At 46.8% G+C, this 18134-nt stretch overlaps 1 protein-coding gene across 2 annotated transcripts; it reads left to right on the top strand.

Moving 5' to 3' along the window:
- Positions 1 to 251: 251 nt before the first annotated feature.
- Positions 252 to 9671, top strand: BAMBI (BMP and activin membrane bound inhibitor). 2 transcript variants are annotated; one of them, XM_081834896.1, is made up of 3 exons: positions 252 to 537; positions 6396 to 6683; positions 9090 to 9671. In XM_081834896.1, exons 1-3 carry the CDS (start codon positions 462 to 464, stop codon positions 9506 to 9508), a joined length of 783 nt encoding a protein of 260 aa, XP_081691022.1. In that variant the 5' UTR covers positions 252 to 461; the 3' UTR covers positions 9509 to 9671. The 2 variants fall into 2 exon arrangements, with proteins under 2 accessions (XP_081691022.1, XP_081691023.1); XM_081834897.1 differs by lacking the exon at positions 252 to 537 and adding an exon at positions 2267 to 2680.
- The last annotated feature ends 8463 nt before the right edge of the window (positions 9672 to 18134 follow it).

Below are 18134 nucleotides of genomic sequence, written 5' to 3'. Positions count from 1 at the left end.
CGCTGCAGGAGGCATCCTACCTTCTGCCCCTTCCCGCTGCTTTGAGTGACGCGCCGCCGCCGCCTATGGGAGCCGGGCTGGAGGGCCGCGAGGGGCGGGTCGGGGGCGGGCCGAGGCGGGTCAGGCGGCGGGGCGGGAGCATTATTTACAGAGCGAGCGCGGGGCGCCCCGAGAGCGGAGCCGGGCTGGTCGCTCGTCCTGCGCGCTGAGGTGGGAGCGCCCTGGAGCGACCCCCGGCCGGAGCGAGGGTTCCCATGCGGCTGCAGCAAGGCTCGTGAGAGAGGCTTACGGCGCCAGGAGCCGGTCGAGGCCGAGAGCGGGTCGCGCAGGGCAGCCCGCGGCGGGGTCCATGCGCTGTGCCCAGCCGGGGCATTGCCTTGCAGCGTTGCAAGGGGACGAGAGCCCTGGAGGGAGCGCGGAGACTCGGGCGGCGGCGGCGAGGCCCGTGCGGGGAGGGTTAAATGGATCGCCACTCCAGCTTCATCTTCGTGTGGCTGCAACTGGAGCTGTGCGCCATGGCCATCCTGCTAACGAAAGGTGAGTCCGGCTCACGAGAGGGGCTCCTTCCCGATCCGGGGGGCGGGGGGAGAGACTTTTTAAGTTCGCGGGGGGCTTGTCGGTCGGTAAGCAGAAGGAAAGAGAAGGCAAAAGCCGCGCGTTGAGCACAAAAAACAAACGAACAAGGCAAGCGATGGACTCGGCGTTGGTGGTGCTAACGGGACGCCGCTATTTTGACAGGGGGCAGCCCCACTGGAACGCGCAGCCCGATCCTGCGCGCGTCTCCTCGGAAGCAAGGCGCACGGACCTGATGGTATTTATTCCCAAAGAGGAGGAAATCGGATAACGTAAAACTAGCACTACTTAACATATTGCAGTGTACGTGCTGTTCTATGCATGGTTATTCAGAGGCAAGCCCCATTTCTGTTCCGTAGAAAAGCATGACTAGTATTGCACCCGAACTCAGTGGGGCTCGCTTCCAAGTCAACATGCGCAGGACTGGATTATGGGCTCTTTTGAGCGCAAGCAGCTCCCCTCTCTAAATCCAGCCCGGTTCACGAAAGCTCCCTTCCTTTTGAGATGCCTTATTTAATGCATTTCGATCCTTCGGCAGCTGTCAGATTTTTTTTGCCCTAAAATGAGCGGGGGGATCAAAACAAAATACGATGAAATACTGTTTCGAAGCGTGTGTGTGTGTGTGTAGCCTATCCTAGTCCCCGGAATGAAGACAACTCCTCGAAGAGGGAGGCGTGGGCCTGGGGTTGTTTTGCAGAGCAGCGTGGTGGGCTGGCGAGTGCTGCTGCGTGTTGACAACCGTACAAAGGCTTAACGTGAGGATTGTCGCCCTGGGGGAAGCCTTTGAAGAGCTGCTGCGAGGCTTCCTGTAGGGTCAGGGGGAGGGCTGCTGGAGGAGACGGGGCGGGTACTCGGGAGCACCCGGAGGCTTTCTCCCGAAGAGAGACGGGCCTTGGCTGGGCGGGGGATGCAGGAGCGCGCGACCTGCAGAAGGGGGCGCTGCTGTCGTCCTCTGGGCTGGCGGCGGCGGCGGCATCCAGGAGAGGCTCGGCCTCGCCTTCGAAGCGAAACCGAGCGGGATTTAAAACTTGCAAGGAGGCGCGTTCCAAGCTGGGGCTGATCCGTAGCAACTCCCGCCCTGGGTGGCCGGGGGTGAAGCCCCACTGCGCCCAGCCTCGCGCTTAAACCCGGCTGCGGGCCTCTTCCAATTCCCTCGTCAAAGGCGCCCAGGGTCTCTGCAGCAGCCGCCGCCCCGTCGGGGTTGCAGTGGGTCACCCAGCTGCCTCCCTCCCTCCCGCTATCCCCCCTTGCCACGCGCTCTGGAGGGACGCCGTCGGTGGCGGGTGCGCGTTGGCAGTGACCGTCAAGAAGGGCTGTGTGCGCGCGGCAGCCATTCCAGGCGGTTGCATTTGGGGGAGCAGCCTAGTGCGGTCTCAAGCCCCGGCTCTTATTTCCTTTCCCCTGGCTGGGGAGTGAAACCTGGGGGTGACGTCGGGGCCGGCTTCGGGTGTCCGTTTGCTCTACTAGAAGCAAGAGCGGGCTTAGCTTTCTTTTGGTGGCGTTGCCGCCCGTCGAAGGTGACTTGGTGGGGCGGCGGCAGCAGCAGCAGCAGCAGCTCCCAGCCAGCGAAGCAAGCCCGGTAGCTGCCCCTCCCCCGCCATTTCCCCGGGGCAACTGCCCTTCCCTTGCCCGGCCGGGGCTTCTCCTGCTGCTGCTCCCGCTGCTCTCCCCTCCTGCGGCTGGCGAGCTCCGTGCGGCCTTTGAAGCGCTCTGCCAAGGCTTTGTGAGCGTGTCATGTTTCCTCCTGGGCTGAGCTTCGCAGGCCAGAACAAGCTCGCCTGTTCTTGGAAGTGGCGTTGCTTGGGTTTCCTTCCCCCTTCCCCGCCCCCCGCCAGAGCCTTGCCCCGCTTCATTGAGGGAAGTCAGACCTTAGGGGCAAGCGGTTGTCAAAATGTTTTTGTTAGCATGTCTTTAATGAACTTCTGAACGTCTCCAGCCCACACCCACCCACTCCCTCTCCCTCTCCCAGCTCCAGAAAGCAGCGCTGGCCCAAGGCAAGCTTTACCTGTTTGCGGCTTTACCTGTTGAGAAAGTAAAATTGGAAAGAGACCCGACTGTATGCCCTCCCTTATCCCTCCTGGCTAGAGGAGAAATCCAGCCCATGCAAGTAAGGGACTTGAACGAAGTTTGCTCCTGCAAAGCGGCAACAACCAAAATTGTGTTCAGGCTGTGTGATCCTGTGAACCAGCACTTGAATCCTTTAATTTACAGATGAGGTTTACTTCTGGGTAAACGTGCTGGATTGGGCTGTGCACCCTGACTGTGAGAGGTGACCCCACTAGTATGAGATGTGAACTGCTAAGCATCTTGCTGCAAATGTTTGAAACTTCGTGTGTGTGTGTGTGCGCGCGCGTGTGTGAGCTCACACAGTCCACACTCTTCTCCCCTCCTCACCACTTTAAAGAATAAAAACTTAACTGGGGGGGGGGGAGAGGAGGGAATGGGAGAGTTGATGTCTCCCTATAATTGCCACGTTTCACAGAGAGGAGGTTAAAGGATAAGCTAGCACAGTGCTGATGTGCTACAGTATTTATTTATTTTGGAAAGAAGGGTGTAATTAACCCCAAAATAACAGCCCTTGCAGCAAGCAGAGGGAAGTCTTCTGGCCCCATCAAAGAGGGGCAGAGAAGGGAGTGACTGAGAGTAATGTGCAGTTGCAGATACTGAAACTATGCGCCTGATAATGATATAATTAGGGGATCACAGACTTCTGGCTGCTGTCGACTTCAAAAGCTTTCGGAGAAGCCTGCAGTCTCTCCTGTAGCCACCTTGACTAAAAGCAGACATTTTTCTTTAATAGCTACATACAGTAACAAGAAAGAGGAGGGGAACAGAAAGGGCATTGTTCACTGTTTGAAAATATCAAATACCCTCCCTGGCCTTTTCCATAGCTCAGGAAGAAACTTTATGAATTGACAGAAATAAAAGATTTGTTCCCCCTCTTCAAAAATACGATAACACAAAAATGCCATTCTCTTCTGCTGAGGGGGAGGTAGTGGAATGTGTCTCTAATTAAAATGGAGTTGTAATAACCCAATGACTAGTCCGTCATGTTTTGTTTATGAGGCTGTGCTTGGTCAGGAAAAGAGGATTGTACGAACAATTGAAACACACATTTTCTCTCTTGTGATGCTCTCTTAAGTCTGGAGTGAGAAAGGACTAACTTATAGATTTCCCCCTTCCCCACCCCCCAAAAGAGTGTTTTGTGTTTATCCATAACTTGCTTCAGTGAAAGCTGCTCAGCCCTCGGACTTGACTTGCTGGAAAATAGTTGCTTAAATGACATTTGCTTTCGAAAAGGGGACTTAGGAAGCTACATGATTGGTGGCAGCGGAACAGAAGTCCTTAAGGAAAGAGAAACAGCTTCTGTAAATCTAAGAACATTGGACTTCTGGGCCCAACTGCTTGAAGAAGGATGTCCGGAATGCGAATGTCGCCTGCTTGGTGACACATCCCGTATTATTTTTTGAATCTCGCTCTGGTTACCTGTTTTGGTGGAGAACCTCAAGGGACTCCCAAAAATGCAAACACTTATATCATCTCTGTGATGAAAGACTTTCAAGCAGCTGAATAAGGGAAATGCTTTCTGTCAAACTAGTTCTCTGAATGTTTAAGCAAGCTTTTGAACTGCATGTATTCTTTGGCAGGCTTGGGCTTCAGATCTTGCTTCACACATTTACACAAATGAGGGGCAAGCTTGTTTACATACGGGCACTGTGTCATTTGGCTTTGATTAAGCAGTTTATTAAAATGTAATGGCATTCTAGGGAAGGCTGAACTTAAGATAGTCTGGAAGGCGAGCCCTGCAGAACTGTATGTATGTGTAAATGTGTTTGTAATGCATATCTTAAGCATAAGCTGGGACATGGTATATATATTGTGCAATATGACCTGGGTGCTAAAAATTAATCTCCAGGTACCTATGTACCTTAAATATAACTCTTAATTTGGCAGAAGGAAGTTATGATTTTAAGGGCTTCGCAGTTCTCTTGTGGCTGAATCCCCCCCCCCCCTTTCTAAAATAAGTGCTATTCATCACTGTGGTTGTTAATACACTTCCTCCAGTAGTTTCTGAAGCTGAGAGACAGATCCAGCTTGCCTCCCAGCTTCCTTCCTTCCATTCTCTGAATTGATGGAACAGATCTCAGCTGAAACGTCGAGAAGACAGTACAGTTTCTCTGTACTGTATAGTAAAATGAATGCATTTCAGAAGAATGTAAAATGAATATGTTTTTAAAGCACTTCCTTCTGAAATTTTTGTGGTTTCCTGTGCGTTTTTTGTTCCATACAAACAGAGGATTTTCAGTCCAAATGTTTACCCTTTTTGACCACATGATGGATTGGGGAGTGGGGGGAAGGGAGGTGGTGCAAGGAGGGTTCAATTTTGCCACCTCCCCCATTTATGAGCTTTCATATAAGTTGAAAGAGGTTGATTTTGGCAAGTAAGACACTCTGATTGTAAACTAAAGATTTCCTGTTTTTTTAATAAAAACTAAAAAGATATTTTGCATGAGAAGACGATGCTGTGAGAAGCCAGATGCTTGGCGCACATGGGATGTGTGACTATTGTCATTATGTCCTGTTTCGTGAGTTTCCCAGGGGCTACTTTGGGAAATGAAATGCTGGGTTAGATGGACCCAACAAAGAAATCCTTGTATTAAGAATTAACTTAAATAAAAATGCATGTATGATTTTAGTACATAATTTCATAAGGTGTTGGCTAAAGCTCTTAAGTATTGGCACCGTGCCAAAAGGCAGTAAACAATTCCAGCCACTTTGATTAATTCTGCCAGGCGTAAATATTTGAAGTGTGCTTTTGACTTTGCTATATGCTGACGTATGCAATGTAGGTTTTGTTTTAGAGCAGAGAAGGAGAACCACTTGCAGTAGGTTCGGTTTCCATATAAGCCAAAGTCAGCATAGCCCAACGGCTGGAAGTTGTATTCCAGCAACATCTCAAGGGCCACAGAGTTTTCAGTCTTGGTTTATAATAACTAGTATCAAAGGTAATATAAAGGACAAGTACCTGCAGATTTGCAAAGATGCTAAATGGGGAGTCATTGCTGCCCAAAGACCTGGAGATGAACTGGTATGTGATAAGTGGCCAGTTTACAGATTTTTGCCTATGGAACTTTGCTTCATATGGAATAAGCACCCTAATCCCCATGCGTCTACTGCTTCAGCTGCGACAGTGGTGACTTGTTCCACTGCAGCTGAATTGCTGGTGGTTCTGCAGGTGGGGCAGAACCATCCAGCTTGCAGTTTTTGATGGAAACTCTTACAACTTTGTGCCTATTCAAGGCGCACACGGATGCTGTCTTCAGTTTTGCATAAGAGGTTATGCCCCTCTCCCCAGTTCTTTGGCTAAGTAAGTTAAAGCCCACCTACACATGCAACACCACCCTCCCCACAGGGACCCCGATTTGTCATGCCTGCCATGGGGATCTTGTACTAATTGCCATGGGGATCTTGTATTAATTGATTGCCTTTTCCCATGGCGCTGCGCAGCTCTGTTGACCAGTTCTATAGAGATCTGTGTTGGAATCCTTGATCTATAGCAGGGAAAGTCATCGTGGTGCCCTCAAGATGCTTTTAGACTACAACACCCATCAGCCAGTATGGGCACTGCACTTATCATGGATGATGGGAGGTGTAGTCCAACAAACCTCTGGAGGGCTCTGTCTCCAAGCCTGCTTTCAAAAGAGAAACTTACTTTGTTTGTTACTCACCCATCTTAATGCCAGTATTGAGGATATAAGGGTGTCTAAATCCTTACTGATTTGCTGCGGACTAACAAGCTTGCCACTTTACTTTTGTTGCAGGTGAAATTAGATGCTACTGTGATGCTGCACACTGTGTTGCAACAGGCTATATGTGCAAATCTGAGCTCAACGCTTGTTTCTCTAGACTGCTTGACCCTCAGAACAGCCATTCCCCACTTACTCATGGCTGCTTGGACTCTCTTGCAAGCACATCAGACATCTGTCAAGCTAAACAGGCCCAAAACCACTCTGGAACTGCCATTCCTACGTTGGAGTGTTGTCACGAAGATATGTGCAACTACAGAGGGCTGTACGATGTTCTCTCCCCTTCCAGAGGGGAGCCTTCGGGTAAGTCATGCTCTTGTCTGATACATAAGTTTGCTTGCAACAGGCAAGACCTTGTTTTGTCTGCTAATGATTTTGGTCTTTTAATACAACTAGGCACGCTGGAGTGGGAGGCATGTGGCTAGACAGATCTCTGCCAAATATCTTTGTATCTGCATTAGCATGAGACACAAAGTTTGCTCCTTTTCAAGCAGGCCTGGCATCTTGCCTGGGAAAACTTGTTCAGGGAGGGGCACTACTTTAAGAAACCTAATTGTGCCCAATTTAGTCAGGGGAAAATAAAACTATTAGAATGTGCAAATGAACTTTATGGAAGCCTGTTAAGTTTTAATGAAAACATGCACACAGCTTTTAATTTAAATCTGCTGCTTTGTTACTTCGCATACACGAAGGTGAAATCATCAAGTCAAAGAGAATAAAGTCCCAACGACTTTTCCCACAGCCAGGTGAAGTTAGTTATTTAAAAGTATGCAAATAATTCATCTGACTCAACAAACTTTGGTGTTGCAATTTCACTTATGCCCTGCAGGTCATGGAAGTAAAATAAAAATAAATCTCTCCATCACTGGGTGTATCCATTTAATTGAATTGATGTGCCTGGTGTATTCATAACATTGAAGTTGATGTTTCCTTGCATGGAAGGCTTGTGGTCCTTGGGATGTTAGATTACAAATCCCATCGACCCCACCCAGCACGACCATTGGTCCGAGATGATGGGAGTTGTAGTCCACTGTTAGGGGAGGACACAGCTTCCCCATTCCTATAGTAAAGCTTAGCCAAAAGTCCAAAATCAATACTTTGCAGGGGGTGGGGACCATCTGGCAGCTTTGCGTACATGGGGTGCAGCAATTGTTTTGTATTTGCTTCCGTAATGATAGTCACTAGTACAGCAAAACCAAATGCCTGCTATGATGGTCCTTTTTTGTGTGGCTTTCTAAAGCACCTCACAACTCTTATCTTTGCAATCGTGTGAAAAGAAGAGATAGCAACTTGCCCCATGGCTCACCTTGTAAATTGCAGAGCTGAAATTTCCATGTGCTTTGGAACAAATCGGGGTTTGCCTCTGCAAACACAGAGCAAATAGTTTCAGTCTGGTCCTATCTCCTTGGTGTTTATCCCTATGCCGGATAAATATCGCATTGCAGTATTTCATTACATGTTTTGGGTACCTAAACATGTAATACGTACAGAAGCGTAGAGCTGCTGAATTGAAAGCTGGGTTCCTAATGTCTATATATAGCACCATATTGATCTTAGTTTTTCTTTGGTGGCATGTGAACATCTAAGGCAGGGGTCAGCAACCTTTTTCAGCCTTGGGCCAGTCCACCGTCCCTCAGACCAGGTGGTGGGACAGACTATGTTTTGAAAAAAACATGTCCCACAAATAACCCAGAGATTCATTTTAAATAAAAGCACACATTCTACTCATGTAAAAACACCAGGCAGGCCCTACATATAACCCAGAGATTCATTTTAAATAAAAGGACACATTTTACTCAATAAAAACACACTGATTCTTGGACTGTCCGTGGGCCAGATTTAGAAGGCGATGGGGCCGCATCCAGCCCCATGGCCTTAGGTTGCCTACCCTTGACCTAAGGCCATGGAAATGCCCTCCTGTCTGGCGCACACTGGTTCCAAATACAGTGGTAATTTGTAACAAGGGTTAACACTGGTGATGTCACATTACTTCATAACCCTGGGCTGGGGTACCTGTGACCCTCTGGATGTTGCTGGATTACAACCCCTACCACCCTGGGCCTTGACCTGGGCCTGATGGGAGCTGGGAGTTCAACAATGTCTGGAGAGCAATAGGGTTCTCTGGATCCAGCATAGCCTAAGCAAATAGCTGAGTTTCTCTAGAATCTGCAAGCTTTGGGTCGGTGCTGTGGGTTAAACCACAGAGCCTAGGACTTGCTGATCAGAAGGTCGGCGGTTCGAATCCCCGTGACGGGGTGAGCTCCTGTTGCTCGGTCCCTGCTCCTGCCCACTTAGCAGTTCGAAAGCACGTCAAAGTGCAAGTAGATAAATAGGTACCACTCTGGCGGGAAGGTAAACGGCGTTTCCATGCGCTGCTCTGGTTCGCCAGAAGCAGTTTAGTCATGCTGGCCACATGACCCGGAAGCTGTACGCCGGCTCCCTCGGCCAGTAAAGCAAGATGAGTGCTACAACCCCAGAGTCGGTCACGACTGGACCTAATGGTCAGGGGTCCCTTTACCTTTTACAAGTTAGGGAGAAAAATGTAGGGGGCACCCTTCTTTGAAATGAGCAGACCTTTCCCCCTTCCACCACCTGAGAGGGTAGTCTTAAAAAGAAAGGGGCTTCCACTTTTTGCGGTTGAAACACAGGCTTTGGCATGTGGCATGGAAGGGACCTTTCTGAACACCACCCCTCTCTCCTCTCTTGCAGGACAAGGGAGCAGATACCAGCACGAGGGCAGCAGAAACCTCATCACGAAGGTTCAGGAGCTGACCTCCTCCAAAGAACTGTGGTTCCGGGCAGCTGTCATTGCCGTCCCCATCGCTGGCGGGCTGATCCTGGTGCTCCTCATCATGCTAGCTCTGCGCATGCTCAGGAGTGAGAACAAAAGACTGCAAGACCAGCGGCAGCAGATGCTGTCCCGATTGCACTACAGCTTCCACGGGCATCATTCCAAAAAGGGACAGGTTGCCAAGCTAGACTTGGAGTGCATGGTGCCAGTCACGGGGCACGAGAACTGCTGCATGACCTGCGAGAAGATGAGGCAGCCGGACCTGGGCAGTGACAAAATACTCTCGCTAGTCCACTGGGGAATGTATGGCGGGCATGGAAAGCTGGAATTTGTGTGATCACGTCGCCTTTTGGTCTTTTTTTTAATATATATATATAACTATATTTTAAAATTTTGTTCTTTAAAATTGCTAGGAAAACTTTTCCAAGGCCTTTGGGTTCTGCTGGACAGGAGCACTTTATACAGGGAAAGCCTACAGTCATTAATCGTGTGGTTTTTTTTTTATTAAAGAAAACAAAGGACCTCTGCAGATTGAACCTTGGATATATGTCTTCTGAAGGATCCCAAAAGTTACCTTATTTGCACAGAGTAAATACATTCAAATGTATTGTTTGCTTTAAAGTTATGAAAGCAAAAAACCGAGAAGTTGTACACACTGTTACCAGGGTTGTCTGAGCTGTAGGGAGGTGGAAATTTTGAGTTATACTATTAAATTGTATGCAAGTTCTGATGTAAAGATTTTTAAAATATATATAATTATATATATATATATATATATATTTGTCTGAAACCTATTTTGTGGTTTTGTGTAAGAATCATAGAATCATAGAGTTGGAAGAGACCACAAGGGCCATCGAGTCCAACCCCCTGCCAAGCAGGAAACACCATCAGAGCACTCCTGACATATGGTTGTCAAGCCTCTGCTTAAAGACCTCCAAAGAAGGAGACTCCACCACACTCTTTGGCAGCAAATTCCACTGTCGAACAGCTCTTACTGTCAGGAAGTTCTTCCTAATGTTTAGGTGGAATCTTCTTTCTTGTAGTTTGGATCCATTGCTCCCTGTCCGCTTCTCTGGAGCAGCAGAAAACAACCTTTCTCCCTCCTCTATGTGACATCCTTTTATATATTTGAACGTGGCTATCATATCACCCCTAAACCTCCTCTTCTCCAGGCTAAACATGCCCAGCTCCCTTAGCCGTTCCTCATAAGGCATCGTTTCCAGGCCTTTGACCATTTTGGTTGCCCTCCTCTGGACACGTTCCAGTTTGTCAGTGTCCTTCTTGAACTGTGGTGCCCAGAACTGGACACAGTACTCCAGGTGAGGTCTGACCAGAGCAGAATACAGTGGCACTATTACTTCCCTTGATCTAAGATCTAAGAAGGGTAAGAAGCACTACCCTTCTAGTAGAAGCACTACATAAAGTGTTAACCGTAGAGTTTCCTTTGGTGTTTAATCAGGTTCACGTAAGTGAACTCTGGTGTTCATCCAGGTAAATTCACATAACCTGAATATGCTGCCTTCCCTTGCTAGCTTTTTCAATGCTTCAGCTTTCCAAACAGGAGAAAAACGTATTTTGTGCCCTATTGCTCTAAAGGCAAATAGCATCATGGCAGTTTCTGATATTTGTGGTCCAGCTACAGCCTCTGTATCATGCAGATTCTAATCTTCCCCTAGGCAGCATGGAACAGAACAGTCTGCCAGCTTGTGTCTTCTTGGAGTCTAAAATATTCCAGGCATATTCTGGGATCTCTGTTAGCAGGAAGGGCTGGGTTGTACAGTGGTTGGAGAAGGTTGAAGTTGACCTAGCTTCAAATCCTTGTTTGGTAATGAAGCTCCATGGGTGACCCTTTGGCCTGACACACTTCCACAGGTTAAAATAGGCAGCAGGGGGAAAAACAAACACCTATATGTCATCTTGAGCTCCTTGGACGAAAGGTGAGATACAAATAAATGACAATGCATGAAAGATTTATTTGGCAGACAGGTGGGCAGCAGTCCTTCATGCCTTCCCCAAATATGATATAATAATGCACTAACATCATTGTGAAATATCTGTGGATGCTCCTTCGAATTCTTTCTCAAACATGACCAAAATGGTTCACCTGCCTTGATTATGTTTTGCCAGGGCAACCATTATCTGCAGGTGTGGGATTTGACTTGCTGGCCATTAATTATAACCTAGCCTTGTATGCAGAAAACTAGGAGGTCAGGGGAAAGTGTTCAGCTTACCTTTCCTGATAGTTTTGTTTCAATGGGGATTCTCTTTCCCTCCGCACCAAATGAGGAGTGTTTTAGAAGGTGGTCTGTCTTTCCAACGCATTGCCCATGTGGTACATGCTCTGAACAGTTTACCGTCTTCATCTATGTGTTCTACATGGCTCCTGCTTGCCTGTCTTGGTACTAATTCCTGCTGACTTCAGTGGGACATAGTCCCAGGTAAGCATGCATAAGACTGCTGTCTTAGTCTCTCCTGCCAGTGCTGTTTCAACATTGGTATCGGTGGAATACTAAATATGGGATGGGTTGAGGCTGCAATGGAAGAACACCAAAACAATCTTATACCTTCTGAAAAGTCTAAATGGAGAAATGTACAATGGCCTGGGGAAGTGAAGTCTCCCTCTACCAAAACTACGGCCAGCTCTGTAGCGGAGTTTTACAGTGGTACCTCCGGTTGAGTACTTAATTCGTTCCGGAGGTCCGTTCTTAACCTGAAGCACCACTTTAGCTAATGGGGCCTCCTGCTGCTGCCGCGCCACCAGAGCACAATTTCTGTTGTCATCCTGAAGCAAAGTTCTTAACCCGAGGTACTATTTCTGGGTTAGCGGAGTCTGTAACCTGAAGCGTATGTAACCTGAAATGTATGTAACCCGAGGTACCACTGTATTGGATGGTAGGCCTGGCAAGCAAGAATTTTGGGTAAACAAGAGAGCTGTTTTTACTTGCTCCCATTTGCTAATGTGGGAAGTAGCTGAATGGGCATGATCCAGACAACTGTGCTTGTCCCGCTGCAGTCAATGGGACTTTTAAAGCAGCACTAATGTTTGGTGTTCAGGGGGAGCCTGCCCACCCCAAGTATGTTTTGCGAGCATTCAGAAGTTGCGATAACCCCATGGTTTATTGCTCTTGATGTGGTATAAACCACAGACGATGCATGATTTCTCATATCCATAAGTAGAGGAGGAGACGGGGAAATAAAGACCAGTACCTGAAATGTCTTGGCTTACAATTCTCTACATGTTTACTTCAGAGTAAGCTCTATTGGGAACACTGGGACTGGCTTCAAAATTATCAGAGAAGAATGGGCTGCATGTCTCTCATTTAAGGGCCTTCCTTGTTTCTGATCTCCAGGCCCCTGGCCCCTTCTCCTCTCCAGCTTTTCTCGTGTCCTACTGATTCCAGCCTCTCCTCTTGACTCCTGCTTAACTGATTCTTTTAAAAAGCCCTTACACCACAGGGGGGTTGACCTTCCGAAATACCAAATGTGTCCGCTTTGGAAAGAGCCCTCCTCAAAAGAGCCCGTGAATCTGGTTTCAATATTGGGTGATTACAGACTGAGCAGGGAGCTTGAAAGTAACCAGCCTCCTCTGCTAGCTCAGGCACTGGGCAGGCTTATCTGGGTGGCAAATCTGGGGCTTGCTAGCTATCTTACTTCTTCCACTGTTTACAGCTGCCAAAGCCAATAAATTCAGTCCAGATTAATTCGCATGTAACGAAGATCAGAATCCAACTCATGAGGCTCAGTCAGCAGCAGAAAGTCTTTGCTTTCCCTTGCTTTAGGGCAAAGAGCAAGGAAGCTCTTCTCCCCCCCCAACCCCCACCCCACCCTTTGACTTTTCCTTGCATACTGGCCTCCTTTTGTAGGCTTCTAAAAGCAGACCTATTGGTCTCCAAAGCAGAACCCAAGCAGCAATTTTATTAGAAAGATGAAAGTATCCTAATTACACTAGCAAATGTGTTTTTTCCCTTATTTGTATCCTCCTAAAAACTTTCTCCATAGCAACTCCCAAGTGTGTGTGTGCATGCTCACACTTTGAGAGTTTGTTTTTCACAACCAAGCCTTATATACATTTTAGGAAAAATGCACATGTATGCCACTGGACATGAAGATGCATTTGCTTTGCATTAGGATTGTGTGTAAGAGACAGACACTATTGCGGGTGGGTAACCTTAGCCATCCTGCTGTTGTTAGACTGCGGCTCTTGCCATCCCTGACCACTGGCTTTGAGTTCAGCAATATTTGGAGGGCTGCAGGTTCGCCATACAGTAGATACTGTCTGTCATCCATTCATAGACTGGCTCTTAGATGAATACTGACAAGGACTAAATAATATATTGAAAGTATGCAAACAGATTTAGCATGGTTTAGCTAAACATTTCAGCTTCCACCTTACTCAGTAATGTAACTGGGATTTCAGATGAATGCTCTGGGAGCCAAAACACCTTTTATATATGTATATAGCACATTCAGGATCAATGAATTCTAGGGAGTGGCGTGAGCAAAACAGACTTTTTTATAATGAGAAAAACCAAAGAGCAGACATAAATGAAGGGTAATTTTCCAGACTGAGTTCATGCGGTGCTAGGATCTTGAGCCTAAACCCAAAAAGTCTCTTCCTAATATCCACAGGTTTGATGGTTGCTTGAAAGGAAATATCAGAAACATGACTCTGCCTTCCTCACTGACCGGATTTACATATAAGCTAAACAAGCTATAGCTTATTTAAAGGGAAAAAACAATGTACATTTCCAAAATAGAAGTTCAACAATTACTTTGATAAAATACATATTTTGCTGTGTGCAAATGACTTTAGATACCTATTAGGTCCTTAAATTACAAAAAACAGCGACAATTTGTTGTTGACAAAGGACAGCTGGACATATATAGGGCCCCATTACCTTCATTATCTTAGGGCCTCATGAAACCTAAATCTAGCCCTGCTGACCATTAACCAGCCTGGCTATAAACTATTCCATACCAGACCTAGATCATTTGCCTGTGCAACAGTCTGGATTAGGCCTTGTGTGGAACCAGTGGCGTAGCGTGGGTTGTCAGCACCCGGGGCAAGGCAAGTAATTTGCGCCCCCTAACCCGTGGATTGGCGCCCCCTAACCCTAACCCCCAGATGTTGCGCCCGGTGCGGCCGGCCCCCCCTGCACCCCCCACGCTACGCCACTGTGTGGAACAATCCAAAATTTTTGCTTGCGGCCTCCAGCCTGCTTGTGTTCCTTTCTCCCTTTTTGCTCTCTTTGTTTTGTGGCTGGTGAGTGACTGGTCACATCCACAGCATACATCTCATGCACATTACTTCCCCGAAAGAATCCTGGGAACTCTAGTTTTTTATAGGCGCTAGGGAATTCTAGCTCTGTGAGGGTTCTAGCATGGAATGTGGTGGTGCTGTCAGGGTAGGATTTGAGAACGGGGGGGGGGGGGGGAAGCCATGTGTTTTAAATATATGCTGTGGGTGTGATCCCTGTCTCAGAACGGTACAGTTCCCAGCTGCACAGGTACCTATAGCTTGGCTATCTATAGCTTAGTGTTGACCCTAAAGTATTCATGAATACCCCTCCTCTTAAGCATACTGGTAAACGGGCCCCTGACTTTTAGGTACAGTCGTGGCTGACTCTGGGGTTGCGACGCTCATCTCGCTTTATTGGCCAAAGGAGCCAGCGTACAGCTTCCGGGTCATGTGGCCAGCATGACTTAGCCGCTTCTGGCGAACCAGAGCAGCGCACGGAAACGCCGTTTACCTTCCCTCCGGAGTGGTACCTATTTATCTACTTGCACTCTGACGTGCTTTTGAACTGCTAGGTTGGCAGGAGCAGGGACCGAGCAATGGGAGCTCACCCCGTCGCGGGGATTCGAACTGCCAACCTTCTGATCGGCAAGCCCAAGAGGCTCAGTGGTTTAGACCACAGCGCCACCCGTGTACTATACTGTTATTAAGCATAGTATACTGTGCTTAATAAGAGTGAGAATATAAATAGTGAAATATAAACAAATGTACAAGCAGAAGGATTCTTTTACTGGATAAACAAATGTTAAATTCCACAAAACTTCAAATCTTAGGCTTTGTATGAAATATACTGTCAAAGCATGTTCAAAGCAGTATTCTTTGCAACCCAGTCAGATAAGTGGCATATTAATAAATAAAAATTCCTCCTCCTCCTCCTCCTCCCCCTCCCCCTCTTCTTCTTCTTCTTCTTCTTCTTGTCCTCAAATGTTTCTGGGCACTTTAAAAAATATATATTTTTTATTAGTTTTCCAGTATACCCCCCAATAATAGCCAAATTACAACAATAACAATTAATTCCCAAATTATACAATTATCAAAATGCCAATCAACATCTAATTACGGTAATACATTTTAGTGGCTCCCAACATGGTGGTTTGAGTGCATGTCCGATCTTAGATTCCTGCGTTCTGTAATCTTAATGTCAGTTACATTTCAGTTATAATGATAATCAGTGCTTTTTTCTGGGGGTACGCAGGGGTACACATACCCCTAAACATTTTGTGAAACTAAGTTTGGCCTCATTGAGGGGCAGTATTTTAATTTGAGTAGGAAAATGAGAGTACCCCTTAACCTTTTTTTTCAGGAAAAAAAGCACTGATGATAATCCCTTAGTCAACAGCTGCATAATTAATGATTTCCAATCGTGATGTTACAGTGTATAAATTTATAAAGCTTCAGGTGAAGAACTCAAACTATTATCTTTATTCTGCCCTGTGTGTGAAAACTGATATGTCCATGGAGATACCTTCTGTCATTTATGGCATTGTCTTTTTCACTTATCAGCTGTTGTTTTCTCCCATTGTGGCTTGGGGCATAATAATAATAATAATAATAATAATAATAATAATAATAATTTAGGATAATTTACCCTCTGTCATCCTTGCTTTTCTTTCACCAATGATCTGCTGCTGTTGTGGGTGCTGCCTCCATTAAGGCAGATGGGACCGGAAGCCCCTGTAGTTTACCCCTGACAGAATTAACCATTAGCAACAACTCTTAACAAACTACAGGGCCCAGGATGGTCTGAGGGCAAAAGTGTACTTCGAATGTGGTGAAGTGCACTCTGCAAAAGAGGCTTCAACTGTGTGGAGTTACCATTTGCCCAAGGACAGATTCAGGGATCCTTGAGCCTCAGCCTTTGTCTTCCTTTGTTTCACCCTTTATGTATCACCTTATGCTTCCTCTAACCAAGCCACTTGTTCCACTTCCCATCCTCAAAGGCCTTCAATAAACAGAAGTTATCAGGTTTCTGGGTTATTTCTCCAAAAGAGTGGTGCATGGCTACCTTTGGAGAATTGGCTTGTAACCCTAGCTCTTCGTCAAGTCTCCTTCTATTGTGTGTGGTTACAGATCCACTACTGCCTAACAGAACTATCCCACAGACACGTGAGACCCCTAAATATGAAACACATTTCACCTGCACAACCAGGAAGTGGGAGCTCCAAGTGCATGCAGAGCAGATAAGCAAGGGAAACAAGCCACATAGGAAAAAGTGAAGTCACACCTATGCGGTATATGGCCAAATAGCTAAAAGTGAAGATCGTCTAGAAGACAGGAGTCCACTGGTTTTGTATGCTGAAGCAAGAGTCACACCAATTTTCCTTCTTGTTTCTGTTCTTGGAACAGGGTGACCTGCTTTTAATCTTTTCCCAGCTATGAGGCTCACTGGGTGACACCTGAACACCCCTCTCTCACACACAGAACTACTCCACAGGATTGTTGTATGGGGAAAATTGGGTAACCCCATGTCTCCTACTCCTTAGAGGAACGCTGAGGTCCTACCTGCAAGTTGGCTAAGGTGAGAACAGGTTGGTGGATTAGACTAGGCATCAGCCCTATATCTCACGGGATATATACATACGATAAATAAATGCGGACCAAATACAGTGTGTTGTATTTGGAATACAGTACAACAATGGAATAAAGTTAAAATGTTTGGGAAATTTAAAGTGCTGACAGAGTGATATAATTCGCCATGTCCAAATATGTTTTGTGGTATTTAAATGAAGGCAGAATTTGGCCCTCGGACTTCAAGGGCGGTATAAGAAGATTAACTCCCAGAGAACAAAAGAGCTGTTGTCACAAAGAGGCCTTAGTAATGAAAGCCAGCCCAAGAGAATGGATGTGTCTGAGGTAAGCAGAATTCTCACATTATTGAATTTTTGAAATAGTTCCCCTTGAGGCATCAGTGAATTCTCTCTCTTTTTTTTTTTGTCAGGACGCCTGTTCATATATTATAAGCAGTAGGGCTCTTCTCGCTTTTGGCTATAGGATTTCATTAGGAACAGGGAAGGATGAATCAACCATTTTATGAGATTCGCATTAAAAAATATATCGCACCCCCCCTCCCGCCGCCCCGCAAACAAGCGGGAGAAGGGAAGGAGTCAGCAGATTAAGGTTATCTCTCTGGGGGAGTCTGATGTCTCCAACAATATGAATCCTGGCTCCCTCCAAATAAACAAACACAGTCTTTTCTTTTGTCTTACTCCTAGACTTTGTTTCCATCTCTCATAATCCCTATGGGGAAAGCCTGAAGTAAAACAAACAGCAAATAAAAGAAGCAAAGAGAAAGAGGGCCACACTTAAACACACAGAGAAGGGGGGAGAGAGAGAACAATTTTCCAGTCTTGAAATGAAGATGCGGATCCCAGGAGAGGACAGCCCAGGGGGTTAAAACACTTTGCCCCCGCTTTTCAGGAGCAACTAAGCATTACATTGTTTTCCCAGCTTTTAGCAGTGCGGCTTATGACATCGGAGAAGTAGTTGCCATTTTTAAGGAAAAGGCTGTAAGGCAAACAGGCCAGGATGCTAAGGGCTGAATAAGTGGCTTGGCTGGTGTAGCCCAATAGAGCAGGCATAGGCAAACCTGGCCCTCCAGATGTTTTGAGACTACAATTACCATCATCCCTGACCACTGGTCCTGTTAGCTAGGGATGATGGGAGTTGT

Source organism: Podarcis erhardii (genome assembly GCF_964252035.2).
Source record: "Podarcis erhardii genome assembly, chromosome: 12".
In the NCBI taxonomy this organism is placed as follows: Eukaryota; Metazoa; Chordata; class Lepidosauria; order Squamata; family Lacertidae; genus Podarcis; species Podarcis erhardii.
This window is presented reverse-complemented; position numbering and strand designations above follow the sequence as displayed.